The sequence below is a fragment of the Meriones unguiculatus genome, chromosome 1 (genome assembly GCF_030254825.1).
Source record: "Meriones unguiculatus strain TT.TT164.6M chromosome 1, Bangor_MerUng_6.1, whole genome shotgun sequence".
Classification (NCBI taxonomy): domain Eukaryota; kingdom Metazoa; phylum Chordata; class Mammalia; order Rodentia; family Muridae; genus Meriones; species Meriones unguiculatus.
The window spans coordinates 38,223,695-38,240,370 of NC_083349.1; the positions used below are offsets into that span (position 1 = coordinate 38,223,695).

The 16,676-nt window shown below is 42.9% G+C and overlaps 1 protein-coding gene across 1 annotated transcript in view; it reads left to right on the forward strand.

Moving 5' to 3' along the window:
* The window catches only part of C1H9orf57 (chromosome 1 C9orf57 homolog), a 57,838-nt gene extending 42,748 nt beyond the window's left edge, over positions 1-15,090 (forward strand). The window contains exons 2-4 of the mRNA XM_060366096.1: positions 7,631-7,724; positions 10,396-10,518; positions 14,489-15,090. Of these exons, the coding sequence (XP_060222079.1) occupies positions 7,631-7,724; positions 10,396-10,518; positions 14,489-14,613 (342 nt within the window). The 3' untranslated portion in view covers positions 14,614-15,090. The remainder of the gene's footprint in view (positions 1-7,630; positions 7,725-10,395; positions 10,519-14,488) is intronic.
* Positions 15,091-16,676: the final 1,586 nt, after the last annotated feature.

Sequence of the window (16,676 nt, forward strand, 5' to 3'; positions counted from 1 at the left end):
AATAACACCTTATTTCTATTCTCTTATTCATTGTAATATAAAAGATACTTAGCTTAAAGGAATACAGCGCTTACCTACTCCAAACACAGATACAAAGATTTGCAAATGCTTTGACAACACTTACTCTGCTGCTTCTAATTGTGCCGTGTGACTATGTGTTTGCTTTAAATTTTAACTTATAAACGTGTTATTAGCATTTCATGCCATCAATATTGTCCTTCATTTTTATACGTTTGCCATAATTTCCCTTCGTGACTTTGCCTTACAACCCAAATTATTATTGGATATCTTTTCTGTTTGGGGATGTTTGTCTGTCTGTCTGTCTGCCTGTCTGGTTTGGGGACAGAGTGTGCACATATAGCATGACTGTCCTGATACTACATAACTCAAGCGGCCTTGAACCCACAGGAATCCCCCTGCCTTAGTGTCCCCATTACTAGGGCTAGTACTGTGAACCACCACACCCAGCGCTGCTTCCCATCTTCCTGAAGCAAGGCTTTCAGATGTTCCTGGAACAAGTCTTATGTTAGAGAGAGAGTTAATTTTTATTGAAATGTCTTTATAAACCATCTTTACTTTTAAAAGATGAACTTTCTGAGGATCCACTCTAGGCAGCTGGCTGTCTCGTCCCAGCCCCTTGAGGACCCTGCTTCACACCTGTGGCCCGTCCTTGAATTCAGCGGTCAGTGTTGTTATCCCTCCTGTGCTTTTACCTCCACCCACTTTAAAAACTTAGCTCTGTAGGATGGGTCTGAGGAAGCCTCACATTGATGGAAGTGTCATCCAGTAAGTCGGAAAATTGCCAGGGTCCTTTTGCAAACTGTATCCTCTTTCTCTGCCTGCTAATCTGTCGCCCATTTTCAAATCTTTCTATGGGGTTTTTTGTTTGTTTGTTTTGGGCTCATTTTTTTTTATTTCAATTTCTTTTTGAGAAAAGGTATCATTGGCTATCCTGAAACTTGCCATGGAAGCCAGGCTGACCTCAAACATGCCACGCTCCTACAGCCTCTACCTCTGTCTCTGCCTCCTCAGTGCTGGGCTTGTGTGTGTGTGCCCCCATGCCCAGGGCTTTGTATTTCTTTACTCTCTTGTCAATAGGTTTGTTTTCCACTTCACTAATTCTTACTTCAGCTTGCACGAATTGTTCTTCAGTCCTTCCACCATTTAAAATCACATTTGGATCTCTTTCTAGAAAGTAAGCTGTATGAGAAAAATATTCCTTCTTCTTTTGTTCCTGTGGTGAACCCAGTTACTAGGAGGACACCTGTCACACAACAGATGCCCAGGAAGCATTTATTGGCAAACAATTGCGCTTTTCATTCTTGGAAATCCTATTTGCCTTTTTGCAGTCTATGTGCTCAGTGTGGTGGTCTCTTTTGCTTGTTTCAGATTTTATTTCCCCCATCTAACTTAAGCTATTTTGTTTCAGCTTGGATTCTGTATCCAGCAATTCTAAATCTAAATAGAGGCTTCTCCCCTCTCTGTGATTCCTCCTTTCTCAAGACCAGTTTGTGGAAGCTGGCTCCCCTGTGGTTTCCAAGTTTGCATGGGTTTATATTCAGGGATTCTTTGAGGTTGAAACAAAGAGAAAAGAGAAACTAAGGGTGGGGACATCTCTGTGACAAGCTGGAGACCTAAGTCAGGGTAGGCTCCTGGGATGATATGAGGGGTACTCAAGCAGAGACTCCTAGTAGCAAAGACCATAGAGACTGAAGAGGACATCCTCTAACTAGACTAGTCTCCTAGTAAAGGGAGGGGAACACCAAGCCACTTACAAAAACTTCGACCCAAAAGTTACCTTTCCTATGAGATGTGCAGGGATAGAGCTAGAGCAGACAGAGCAGAGGTTGAGGGAATGCCCAACCGATGCCTGGCCCAACCAAAGACCCACCCTATCAGAGACTGCCAACCCTTGACACTATGGATGATACTCTGCTAAGCCTGCAGACAGGAGCCTGTCAGAGTTGTCCTCTGAGAGGCTCTACCCATCTGTGCCTCAAAACAGATGCTCAGACTCACAGCCAAACATTGGTTGGTGCTTAGCGAGCCTTGGGGAACAGTGGGAGGAAAGAGAAAAAGAGGTGGAAGTGAGAGGAGTTCCACAAATAGACCAACAGAGCCAACTAACCAGGGTTCAGAGGGGTTTGCTTTGACTGGAGCATCAACCAAGGACCATGCATGAACTGGACCTACGCCCCCCTACAGAGATGTAGCAGATGGGCAGCTTAGGCCTCATGTGGGTCTTCTAGTAAGGGAAGTGAGGACTGCATCCGACAGGGACTCGCTTGCTGGCTTTTAGGTCACTTTCCCCTGGTGGGACCGCCTTGACAGGCCTCAGGGGAAGAGGACATGTTCAGTCCTGATGCCACTTGGTGAGCTGAGGTGGACGGGAAAGGGAGCTCCCCTTTTCTGAGGAAAAGGGAAGGAGGAAGGGGAAGAGAAAGGGACTGGAGGAGTGGAGGGAAGGGGCTTCAAGGATGTAAAGTGAATAAGATAAATGAATGAGAAAAAGAAAGGAAAGAAAGAAAGCAGCTGTATTCCTAGGAAGACTTATGCAGGTATTGCTGTTCCTGGGGCCTCTACAGTTTCTTTACTTTCTTCCTCTTTGGGTTTGTTTTTTAGACATAATCTTGTATGTCCCAGGCTGACCTGGAACTTGAGAGCTTCCTGCATCTGCCTGCTACGCTACGTGCTAGGATTACAAACCTATGTCTGGCTCTTACAGTTGATTTTAAACTTCAGTTCTTTGTCTTTCTAAAGACTGTGAAAACAATATAGTTTATGCCAAATCCATGAGGGAAATACACGGTATTTTGTTGGTGTTGTTACTCTCTGTCTTGCAGAGGGTATGTAGAACTTTCTTGTGTTGTTTGTTTTTTTTGTTTTGTTTTGTTTTGTTTTTTGAATCAGGGTCTCTCTTTGTATCCTTGGCTGTCCTAAAGCTCAGCATGTAGGCCTGTTTCTGATTCCTGAGTGATGGGATTAAAGGCATGCAACACCACACCCAGCTTTATTTTTATTATTATCAAAAGTTTGTTCTAAATGGCTTGCAAAGTTTTAAAAATCATACAGTAAAATTAACCAGATAAGAGCTTCAGAATGGCTAGACTAACTGCATATAAGTTCACTGAGATGTATAGACTTTAGATTAAATTGTGTGTGTGGTCACCTGCTTTTCAGCGGTGTATGTAGCACCATGGCTGATGCTCTCTTTTAAGGGGTAGCTTTTGTCTTTCTAGCTCACTGTATAGCCAGGGACGCAGGCTTTCTGTGCCCTCCATCTAATTGAAGTGTCTTTAGCACATTCATGTCTGCCCCATCTCCAATCCCCACTGTGCCTCAAAACTTAAAGCTGCTCCTATCTAGTACCATTAACATAGGAGAGCACTCAAGACTGTTCATTCAGTTACATGCTCAGGCTGTTGGACAGATACCACAGGTTTGGGGCTGGCATCACAGTTATTTTCTCCTGAGTCTGGACGTTATAAGTCCAAGGCTAACATTCCTGCACTCTTCATATCCAGGGAGTACTATCTACTTCCTTCTCTGTGTGTCCTTGTGTGACCTTTCCCTTGACTGGGATTGGGAGGTGACCACAGGGCAAACCTTTTCCTTATAAGGACGATAACTGTGTAGGATCAGAGCCTCATTCCTGCAGCTTGGTTTAATCTAAGGTGCCTCTGTAAGGGCCTATCTCAAAGTGTAGCCACACTGGCAGCTTAGGGTATCAAAGCGTAAATTCGAGAGAGACATGCATATTCGGTCCCTAACAGTCACCACAAGAAGTATGGAGATCTGGAGAAAGCCCCAAGATCCTCCATATTCCTCCCCTCCCAAAGTTTCCATTGGCTTCATAGAAACTTCATTTGATCATTGCCAATTTTTTCCCATTGATGGTATTTAAGGATCATATAGCAAACAAAAGTTTCTGAATTTCTAGCTTTTCATTCTATAAGAAAACCCATCTCCCCTCTGTTTATACGCTTTCCAGGACGCAGTTTCATTGAGTCTCATATACATGTGTCAAGTAACACATCAGATTTATACATTGTAGCTCTGACGTCTGCCTTGAGATTGAGGCTCACAGCCACCTGCTACTTGATACTTAACATCTTTACTATCTTTACTTGGAATCATCTCAAGCCATCAGAACTGTTGATTTTCCTCTCAAGTTCATTTTTCACTTGACTTCACTGCTTCTGCAACCCCTCCTCCAACCCTCAGCCTTCGTTCCTGCTTCCGTCTTTCCCTCCACGTGCAACCAAAAACAAGCCCTTTCTTCCTTACTTTCCACGTCATTCCTCCACCTCTTTCCTATTACCTTTGGACAAGCCAAAGTCATCTGGGATTCATCTCCCTAACTCATCGATGAGAGACAGCCCCGCTCACTAGCCTTCACTCCAGTGTGCCAGACCTTTTGCAGGAAGCAGGAGGTGGCAGAACATTCCTTCACTGATTTTTCCCATCAGTGAGAGAAGCCTTACAAAGTATCGTGTAGCAAGAATACTTGGAGAGTGGTCCTGACCTGTTCCACAGACCTCCAATAGGTCTCCAATAGGGAGCCAAGGTCCCTGGGAAGTGTTTGGTCCCTGTAACTTCTCTCCCTGTTGGCTCTAACCTTTCTGCTTCTGCCTGCTTCTGGCCTTCTTCACCTCTTGACTGACTGACTGAATCAGTAAGTCCTCCAGTCAACTGGGTTGCCTCACTGTCACTTGGAAACTGCCTTATATCTGGACTGCTGTACACTGGGGAGTCAGAATGGCCCAAGATGTTCTCCAAGGCTCTGATAAAAGAACAGCAGGAAACTTTAGTTCTGTATCCTTGCCCAGGAACACACTTGGCAAGGCCAGTCTGAGGCTGGAGACAGTGTCTAGTAGAAATCAAGACTGTGGCTTCTGGAGACCCAACTCTTTCTCCTGAGCTGTGATTATCAGTCCTCGGGCAGCTGTGTCTGAGGTATCCCATGCTCTCTTTGCCAACATTGTCTGATTTAGTTCTCTGCTGACCCACCCCCACCACCAGACCCTGTCTGTGGCAAATGGTACGTTCAATGCCATTCTTCTTAATAAACTTGATTGGCATAAGTCATCAGCTTTTGCAAGTCTTCCTTGTCTCAATTATTACTTTTATATTCTTTATTTTTCATCTTCTTTATTTTTCCTTCCTGGGCCTCCCATTTAATACCTTATCATTCAAGACCCTTATTTCTGCTGGTTTGGGTCATTGTATCTTTATTTTTGTTCAACCCTCAGAGAAAATTAGGAATGGACCCAGTGGTGCAACGACATTAACCTTTATTAAGCCTTCTGATAAGCATTCACAAATGTTTTCAAGGACAGCAATGTCCATTGAGTGTGCCCTATGCAATCTCATGTTCAAGTCTTAGAGCTTATCATGGAGGCCAGACTATGAAAGCTTTGAGTTGATAATACTCTCTCTTCTGTTTCCTTTCGAAGTTTTCCTTCACTGTAAATGTCATTAAAAGCTTTTCTCTGGCCTTAATGAGCTGGCATTAGAAACGTGTTTCACCTTCATTCATCATGAAGGTGAAATTACCTGCCTAGCCAATAAGTACACACTTTCCACACCAGTATAAAGTCCTGGGGCTGTTTTTAAAGTTATATAACACCAAATATTCTTTCCTTTAAGGGTAATTTAATTTGTAGCCTTTTTTTTTTTTTTAACAAGAGGATTTGGTGGAAATTTCAAATATATGCCCACTAAGTTCCTGGGGAGGTAGATCTGGTTTCCCATTCTTACCAAAGTACCAACACGATTCTATGTGAAAGAAAAACTATGTGATCCCTGGTGCCATCACACCTCTCACAGCACAGGGTTACACATTTTGTGACACAGCAGCAGTCATAGACAGCTTCTCGTGACAGATCAGGCACTGAGGGACAGAGCTCTTCTCCCAGGTCATTCTTTTTTGATCTTCTCAAAATCTGCATGAGGCTCATGGTACTGTTATCCTTAATTCTGATTATAGATCCTTATTAATATATCACATGCATACACATACACAACACACACACTATTTTTTAACTGAAAACAAGAAAAGCAATCCAGAGTGTCAGGCTTCTGACTGCTGGTTGACTTAGAACTTAGGAATGGGCATTGTTATCAGATGAATTAGGAATAGTGGCTGGAAACAAAATAACGATACACAAGTCAATAGTAGTGTATACTCTACCTATGTACCTCAAGGTCAGCTGCCACTAACCAATAGCAGTTAGAAAGGGATGGTGATTATTTCTGGGGAAGAAGGGGCCACTAGTAAAGGAGTATGAGCTAGCCTCTGAGACAGGTGAAAATGTTGCATGTTTGGGCTGAGTGGTGACCACCGGAACCCATGCAAAGGCGATAGTTAGCCATACAGCCAATATTTGTGTGCTTTGGGAACACTTAGTAGTGAATTTTTTTTTATTGTCTTGCTGCTGAGATTTTTAATCAGTGAAAACCCTGAAGTGTACATTGAAACTGACATAATAACATTGCCATTATATTGTTGAATTAAGTACAAAGGAAGGCAGGACATATTGTTTTTACAAAGATAATACCAGAAACAATATGGCATATATCCCTATGCTAGAAGTAAATGATGAGGATGTACAGGAAAGGAGTCCATCTTGATAAACCATGAGGACGCGCGATTTGTTAATGAACACCCAGCATCCTGGCAATGGGCTTATTTACATATGGGAATGGCATGGGGTTTGGTGACAACCTTGTCAGAGGGACCCAAATGTTTTTAATATTTTCATTTGTTTTAAATAAGAACCTACTGTGCATTAGTTAAAAATAAACACAATTTTTAAAGTTAAACTCAAAATGCTTCTGTAACTTGATCAAGTATTTTTTTGTTTTTGTTTTTGTTTTTGTTTTGATCTAAGGATCTAAGGTCTACACCCCCGCAATCCCCAAAACAAAACAAAACAAAACAAACAAAACCCAAATCTATAGAAAATGTGAGAGCAGGTTGCAGTGAGCCAGCTCATCTCTGAGTATGGAGAATGCGCTCCGTAACTCTTCAGTATTCTTACCTGGGCATCTTTCCCTGTTTCAACTGTTTAGAGTCTCGAGGAGCAGGCCCTCGGTTTCAGTTACAGCATGCCACATTCCGCTAGAAGCCTTTGCTGTGCTCAGGCTCTTCAAGAAGCTTAGACAAGGGAAATTGCCACAAGAGAGGTAGGCATAGATGACTAGTAACATGTTAGCGACTCTGAGGATTAAATGAGCTGTTAACCGTCAGGTGACATTCCCCTCATACATATGACCATTTGCGGTGAGCTTCAGTCTGTGAGCTGTAATGGATGTTTCCCTTTGAACAATGGAAGGGTTTCTGAAGCTATTAACCTAGCCGCAGGACTGACCTCACTTCGTATTTTAGCCTACACAACTATGATTAAAAGGGGAAGTGAAGAGAGACTGAGGCATTGGTTAAAAAAAAAAAGTCATCTAAATTCCAGAACTGGGAATGGCTTTACCGTTATTTTTAGAAAGAAGGATGCCTTAACTTTTTCATCCTTTACAAAATAAATTTCTGTATGCTTTCTTAATGGAAAAAAAGAGCAGCTTAGCCAGTATCTCTTTTTCTAAATGGCTAACAATGCTTGTCTGTCTTCCTTAGGAAGACGTGATAGCTGGAACTGTTTTTCCAGAAAATCGAAGAATGAGGAGGACTGCCATTGCTGGGGTTATTATTTTATCCTGCCTCTTAAGTGGTAAGTTAGGAGAAAGGAAGAGTCACACGGAGGAACAGCTGGGTAAGGTGAGGAATTGCAGTGTGCCTGGATGGACAGTTGACGTAGGTGATGCGACCAGGAAGCGTTGCTGTAGAAGCCGCTTCTCTTGCTTCCTCGAAACCCACTCTTGCCTTAACCATCTTCTCACTGTACGAGGCACTGTGAACCTGTGGATACTCAGAGCAGAACCCAATCCCCGAACAAACATTTAGGGAGCAGAGTTCATCCGAGAGGTTCATTGTATTCATTCATTCCTTACTACGGCCCTACATGTCAGGTGTTGTTTTCCTCGTTTTATAGAGGAAGAACCTGTATCAGTAAACAGTGCAGCACACATCATCATCATCTTCATTGCTAAACTACAACATAAATACCAGAAACAGACCAGAAGTTTTTCCAAATAAGGCAAAGTGAGTAGTTAATTGTGTGGGGGGGAGGAGCACAGTAGGACTTTCTAGTACTTTTCTTATTCTGTGTTGTTTGTTACTAATTCCAACATTCCTTCACTTATAAAAAGACTATTTAATATAAGAGGGAAATATCTATTCCTTTAACCACGCTCTTAAGCACCTCAAACTAAGTAAGTGGGCATAAACGCCACGTCTTCAAGCAAGTGTGGTCAAGCTCCATCAAGGAAGGGTGGCAGTAAATGCATAGGGTCTGAGTAATGAGTTGTGTCTCTAAGAGCTGTCTGAAAGACTGGGTTATGATAATCCCGAGAGGAAAACTTCCTCAGGATTTCCCTGAAAAGCAGTTGGCCCCATAATCCAGGCAGCAGCTGACCCTCAGCCAGGAAGAACCAAGATCTTTAGCAGGAAGAGGTGAGGGAAGGCCTGGTGCACATGAAAGCCTGGTAGCTCTGGGGCCTCGAAGTTACTGCCAAGAGCAAGGGCTTGGGTTTCAAAGAAGCTTTCTGTCTCCATCTCTTCCACTGTTAAAAAAGATATTAAGACTTATTTGGGGGATATATTGGCAAATATAATCCCTGGCTGGAACATTTATTTTTGGAAAATAATTGGGCTAATGCATGTAAATTGCTTAGCAGAGTCCTAGAGGTAAACACCATTCTTTTGTTGTGGTGGTTTACTTTTTGAGACTATATTTTAATTACAACCTTTTCCCTTCCATGTCCTCCCTCCAGAGCCTCCCATAAGCCCAACCCCACTCTCCTTCAAATTTGTGGCTTCGGTTGTTATCGTATGCATAGCCACAGTTAGAAATATATTTGTTGATTGAGCTGACTAATGGCTCTCATTACTCAGACTGTCTTCTCTTGAAAGCCACATCAGTTGTAGCAAAAGGAAATTAAAAATTTGTTGTGCAATACGTCTAGTAAATTCTTGTGTGGGATGTTAGTAAATAAGAGTAACATGACAGTGGTGATTATATACTGAAAGAGGGGGAAATGTCAGGAGTGATGTCATATGCCTTTAATCACAGCATGCAGGAGGCAGAGGCAGATGGATTTTAGCCGGGTCAAGACCATCTTGGTCTAAATAGTGAGTTTCAGTACAGCCAGGGCTATGTAGAGAGGCCCTGTCTCAAAAAAACAAAAGAAAGAAAGACAGAGAGAGAGGGAGGGAGGGAGGGAGGGAGGGAGGGAAGGAAGGAAGGAAGGAAGGAAGGAAGGAAGGAAGGAAGGAAGGAAGGAAGGAAGGAAGGAAGAGGAAAGTGTGAACACTAAGTCAAATTTTGACCCAGTTACCAAAGAGTCTTTGAACCACCAGGGCTATTCTTTTTATCTTTTATAGATTTTTCAACACAGAGTTTCACTGTTGTAGCCCTGGCTGTCCTGAAACTTGATCTGTAGACCAGGCTGGCCTGGAACTGAGGGATCTACCTGCCTCTGCTTCCCAAGTGTCAGAATTAAAGGTGTGTGCCACCACACCTGGCCACTGGGGCTATTCTTCACAGTAACGATTGGCCAAGTGTTCCTGCAGGAGTCCCTCAGATGCCTTAACTGATAGAGCTTATTCTCCAGCACGAGTCCGGACATCTGTGTCCAAGTCCTATGCCATCAACAAGCACTGAACATCTGAAATGCAGATTCATGGACTCAGCTTCCCGTGGATTCTAATTCAAATCTTCCGAGAACCCAGGAATCAGTCTATTTTGTCACTCTTCTAAGCCTGACTGATGCACTTGGAAAGTGGGAACTAATAGTCTAGATGCTGCCTAAATCCAAAAATCTCAGAGCTAGTTGTATATAACCAAATGTGCAACACTATTAACAATGAAATTTGCGTGCTAAAGCTAAGCAATATGTAAGCATTAATCAAGCAATGAATATTCACGAATATAACATACTGCCCTACGCCTGGAAATGAAGACCTGGCTGTGAGTACATGGCTGGTGAAACTGCTGTTTTAATTAGGCACTGGAACAGTGTCCTCATTTTTGATCCCTGTCAGCTCAGGGTGTTTCTGATTCATTAATGTAGCACATGCTTTGAAATTTCCCTCATTAAATTCTCAAAGTGAAGTAATCTTAATTTGTGTGGATTTTTATAATAAATTTTTAAAGCATCGCTTATTCTTTAAAGTGGAAAATCACTGATTTATTTTTGGGTCCTCCCTCCTTCCTCTCCCTCTGCTCTCGTCCATTCTCTCTGATCTCCATCACTGTTCCCCCTTCTTTGCTGCACTTGGAGATGTTGGGGGTGTGATTTGCAGATCGTGCAATCTCTCCATCCCGTTCCACGGATGCCTGTTAGACTTTGGCACCTGCAGAACAAAGCCTGGGCAGTACTGCATAAAAGAGACCCTCAGTAAAGGTGAGTCTTGCTACCTTCCGTGCACAAACAGTTCTTATAACGTTCACTAGACTCATGCCCAGTGCTGTAATGACGGCTTGACGTTACTCTACTCATGCGATGACATAACCTGGATGGATCCCATCCCGAATCCCCTCCCCGTAACCCCCCCACCTCAGTTTTCTTCTTATTTTCTGAGTGCTGGAGATGGAAACCAAAGCTGTACGCAAGTGTTCAACCACTGAGCTATGTCTACAGCAACTTATCCCCCTTTTAAAGATTTATTACTTATGTCTGTGTGTGCACGTATGAGTTTATGTACATTACATACAGGAGCTTCTGAGGGCCAGAGAGGTCCCTGGGTCCTCGGGAACTGGAGTTACAGGTTGTGGGCCACCATGCGAGTGATGGGGACCCAACCCGACTCCCCTGGAGCATTCCATTAAATCCACTTTTTAAATGAAAACTTGGAGGCACACAAAGATTAAATGATTTTTACGAAGTTACTGGTAAATGAGTATGGCAGACAAGGTTCAAATACAAGTACTTTGACAATTTACAGCATTCATATCCCAGAGAACATTAATGGATCATTTACCGAATTTTCTAAATGCAGGATCCTGTGCAACTGCCAACAGTCCATGATAAATACAAAAACCAAATGTTGACAAGATTAGAAGAAAGTGCTGGAAAATACACATTTCAAATATGAAACTGTGGAGGATCCCTTAACATCCAAAACCAAAAATTCATAAGTAAAACAATTGATTTGAATGTGTCAGTATTTTAGAATTTACAGAACAAATGATAACATTAACTCTGATAAGTAAATGTAAATGACAAAGAACGAATTTTCTGGAAATACTTTAAAAACATAGATTACAAAAAATTCATATTAATACCTTTCCAGATAAACAACTCCTAAAATTCTCTTTTAAAAAGACAAGCTGGGGGGTGGGTAGGGGGTTTAGTCAATTGAGTGCACAGAATGATGAATGTAGACACCAAGAATCCAAGTGAAAAAGACAGGCCTGGTAGTGAGTGCCCGTAACCCCACGCTGTGGAAACAGACAAGCAGATCCATAGAACTCACTGGCCAGCCAGCCTGGCTGAGTCCACGAACTTCAAGTCAGAAAGAGGCCGGGATCCCAAACAAATATGGAGGGCGACTGAGGAAGGATACCCGACAACCTCTGAGCTCTACACATGCATGTACGTGCACAGATACCTAACACACACCCACACTAAAAAGAACACACACCATACACTAAACATACAACACAACATACAGGCACACACACAGATCAAATATCAAAAAAAAAAATTTAAAAACATGAAGGTAATTTTTGAAACAGAAAATATAAATATGGAAACAAACCAAAGAGTAATTCAACCTTACTGGTAAAAATCAAGGCAATGTACAGACCAAAAAAAAAAAAGGTAACATGTATAGTCCATAAGACTGATAACAAATATAAGTCTTATTATATGAAGGATAATTGCACACACACATACAGACACTAGTTAATTAATTAAAGGCAAATATTCTTTTTTTAATTTATTTATTTATTTATTCTGAGTTTTCTTTTTTTTAAAACAAAACTATGCATTCACACATATTCAATGAAAATAAACTGTTGTACATCATATGGTTAGTTTCTTTAGTTAACAAACAATGAATACTAAATCAAGAAAAATCAATGTCAAAATAAGCCTCCTCTAAACTGTGATAATACGTTAGATATTCTGATTTTGGATAGTCATAGATTTTTTCCAGATTAAGTACAGTAAAACTAACCTGAATGGTTTTTTTTTAACTTTTATTAATTACACTTTATTCACTTTGTATTCCCCAATAAGCCCCTCCCTCCTCCCCTCCCAATCCCACCCTTCCTCCCCCTTCTTCACACATGCCCCACTCCCCAAGTCCACTGATAGGGGAGGTCCTCCTCTCCTTCCTTCTGATCTTAGTCTGTCAGATCTCATCAGGAGTGGCTGCATTGTCTTCTTCTGTGGCCTGGTGAGGCTGCTCCCCTCTCAGGGGGAGGTGATCAAAGAGCAGGACAATCAGATTATGTTAGAAACAGTCCCTCTTCCCATTACTATGTAACCCACATGGACACTAAATTGCCATGGGCTATCTTTAAGAAATGGCCTAAATGCTCACACACAGGAAGCAGTTGAACTCTGTTGTACCCAAATTGTGCAATGCTGTTTGCTGTGTAGCATGTCCTAGATCTATTTGTTAATCTGAGTAAATATCTAAAGGATTGTCAAGTGGGATGAAATAAATTACAAGTTAATATACATAGCAGCCTACATACAAACAGAAATCAGCAAAGCAAAACTTCATGGAATTGGAGGGAAGGGACAAAAACCAAAGGACATCAACGTTATCCAAGCGAGAGGAAAATCCCACAATTTCCAGCTTGGGGGCATGTGGTATTAAGAATCATCGGGCTCTGTCGATCATCATAGCCTACCTGCCATGTAAATTTGAATGTTGCTGCTCAAAGTCTCTCTGTTATTGATGGTGTAAGGTGTCCAGCGCCCCCCATAGCCACGGACATTGGTTCTCAGACATTGCTCTTCTACTCCTGAATTGTGGGCATTCATATTGACATCGACATAGGCAAAGATTGGAGATCCTATGCGTAGTCTAGGACCCGGAACTTGCCTAGAAAAATGCTAACTGCTGCCTGTGGTGGGTCAGTGACCTGGAACGTCCAAGCTACACGCGAGGAGTTCAGCATCTTGGAAATTTGACCTTTCCTAAAGAGAGGGGTTAAACAGAACTGAAAGGGATGTCTTTTTTTTTTTCATTTTTATTACTATTATTATTAATTACACTTTATTCATTTTGTATCCCCTCATAAGCCCCTCCCTCCTCCCCTCCCAACCCCACCCTTCCTCCTCTAATGTGGCTTTATCAACAACAACTTCTCAAGGTTGCCAATAGTTGTGGAAGATGACTGCTTCGCTGTGGGGGATAGTTGCTAAGGTTTGGATCTTGAACGCCCCCCCAAAGCCCATGTCTTACAGGCTTGGTCTCCAGCTTTTAGCACTACTGGGAAGTGCTGGAATCTTCAGGAGGTGGGTCCCAGGGAACATGCTGTTGAAAAGAATATTAAGTTCCCAGCTTTTTCCTCTGTGTTTCCTGGACACCACGAGGTGTGTGGCATCCTTGGTCAGGGTCTCTCACTGCAGTTATATCGCTTACCACAGGCTAAAAAGCAACATGGCCAAAAACAAACAAACAAACAAACATGGACTGAGACCTTTTGTCTTTGTTGCTCTGGGAAAATTCACCAGTCCAATATGTCTGAAGGTCAGGGCAGTAAGACTATGGGAAGCCACTAGAAGATGCTTTTCACTTTGTCCATTTGCATATGTTCTATGGTGATATAACCAAGGGGGAAAGACCAGGTGGGATTACAGTACACAACTGTAATCCCACAACCCAAAAGGTTGAAGCAGGAGGACTGAGAATTGCAGGGCAGCCTGTATTATAGCAAGGCCCTGTCTTAGAACAAAACGAACAAACAAACAAAAACTATAAAAAATAAATAGTGGCATTGCAAAATTCCATCTCTAGGAAGCACTTACAGGTCTAGGATACCCTTGCGTAGATTTGGCCTTTTGGTTAAGTTACAAAGCTGAGAGATGCTGCCGGATGGTTATGGGGAAGCTCCCCCACATCTAACACAGCCAGAACTTCAGACAATCGCATTTGCGAGCAGAGAGCTGCAGCTGATTCCAGAGCGCGCTTACTACAAGGTTCCCAGCTCCAGCTCAGATAGTTTGTCTGCAAGTTCTTGAAGGCGGGATGGTGTATTACTCCTCGCTGCGGGGAGTCTAGGTTTGCATCTTGGAAGAGCTAGAGATTTCACTTTGCTTTTTAGTCTTACCTGTTTACGGGGTGAGGCACACAGGTGGGGTGGGTAGCGCCTTCCTAAACACCCACCTGCCTCTGCATCTTTTCTTTCTTCAGGTGGAATCCAATGGTATTCAATTAAAGGCTGCACCGAGGACAAATCAGAGTGCTTTAAGAGGATTGTGAAGAATTTCGAAATCCGCTCTACCCACTGCTGCCACCGTCCCCTGTGTAACTTCTGAGGAAGTGACCTATATCCATGTCACCTGACTAGCCAGTCAGATCTGAAGGCTGGCCTTGCCTTCGCAGATGGCCGCCTCTGTCTTGGAGATGCTTGGAGACATGGTCAGAAGCTGACTTTGGCATTGTCTATGTCCATATTCCACCCCATTATCTCCAGTGAATCTGAATTGACTTTGTTTCTGTTGCTACGATAAAATATTCTAATAAAAAGCGTTTTGGGGAGGAAAGGGTTATTTTGGCTTGTACTTCCGTGTCATGGTCCAACACTGAGGGCAGGAACTCAAGGCCAGAACCTTGAGGCAGGAAGACCAAAGAGGAACAGTGCTGACTGGCTTGTTCATCATAGCTAGATCAGTTTGCTTTTTTATGTATTCAAGATGAATGACCCAGGAATGGTACAACCCAAAGTGAGCTGGGCCATCCCATATTGATCTTCAAAGAAAATGCCCCCATAGACCTGCTATCAGGCCAACCTGGTGGAGACATTTCCTTCACTGAGGCTCTCTCTTCCCAAATGACTTCAGCATTTGTCCTGATTCTCCAAGTCAAACCAAACACATAATCTCTAATTAGTTTATCTCTCTAAACATTTCCAAACTAAAAAACAAGTGAATTACATCATAAGTCCCAGAGTGACAGACTCCCTGGTGTTGTTAATGGGAGAAACTAGCCGATAACATAGAGAATGATAATCAATCAGTAAACCAGGCCCAGGTGAACAGGGAACCCCAACAGCAAAGGCCTGACACATTCAGTTCTTCCTTCTGCACCAGGATTAGCTCACATTCTAAGTCTGCATAGATAAACCATGGCCAAGTGCTTATCTGCTGTGTATCGATCAAGAGATCCCAGACAGGAGCTAGGTGGCTGCCCTCAGAGAAACCAAGGGGCTTGATGGACATGTCAGGTTTCCATTATGCCTATTCAGTGTCTCCTACAGTATGAGTACTCTTCTACTAACTCCAACAATCAATTGGAAATCAGGTCATGCAGCAAGACCTTGTCTGAAAACAAAACAAAAAAACGAAAGACTAAAGCCTAGAACAGACTTCCCCTCCTACTTCAGGTATATTCTTTGGATCATATTTCTGAAACAAAAGAATGTCTTCATCCTTGTATTTAAACCCATCACCTCTACTCTGTCACAAACAAACAAGCAAACAAGCAAACAAAAACAAAAAAATACCTCAGTAAATGCTTGTTCCCTCAGATCAGCAAACGATACAAACCTAACTTTTCCTTTTCTTGTGCTTTCTAAAATATTTCATCAACCCAATGTCATGGGGGCAAATGACAAGCCAGCCTAGCCAGTGGTTCCCGAAAGAAGCTTTGCCAACACAACCACAGTCCGTGGGATGCCTCAAGAAAAGAATTAAACGAGCCTATCTGCTTGCCACTTCCCAGCAGATGACCATGGCTGGCATGGGAGCTTCTCCTCCACATAGAGCTGCCTGCCCCTCTATGGGTGCCTCTCCTTCCCATAGGCCTTTCTCTTCCCTGTGGGCCTCTCTGTACCTCACTGTCTTCACACATGAGATGGAGAAAGAGCATTGGTTCACACATACTCTTAGAAACCCTCATGTTCTAACCTTTACTTCCAACATGAAGGAACACAGAGTTGTGACACTGACTGAGTCTGTTTCCTTAGATACAAACAAGGCATGGTGCTGACCATCATCCCCAAGGTAGGCCCAGGTGTGACAGTGTTCACCCGGCTCTGCATCATTCAGGAAACTGGGCAGAGAAACACAAGCAATGAGAAAAGTGAACGTCACGGATGTGGTTGACTGGTGCAGCGATACCACCTGGAAAGTCACCATGGCAACAAAAATAACCCTTACAACACTGGAAGGTGGAATGCAACCCACTAAAGACAGCCATCTTCCCTGACGCATATGCCCTGTTGACAGTGGCTTTGTACCCACGTGCTTAAATTAAGGACTGTAAGGTCAGATTACTCAACGGAATCAGAAAGAGGGAGGCAGAAGGGCCAGAATGAGGGGAGGTGTGATGAGGAAAGCTGAGGTCACAGGTTGGAGGATGCTTCATTGCCAGTTTGGAG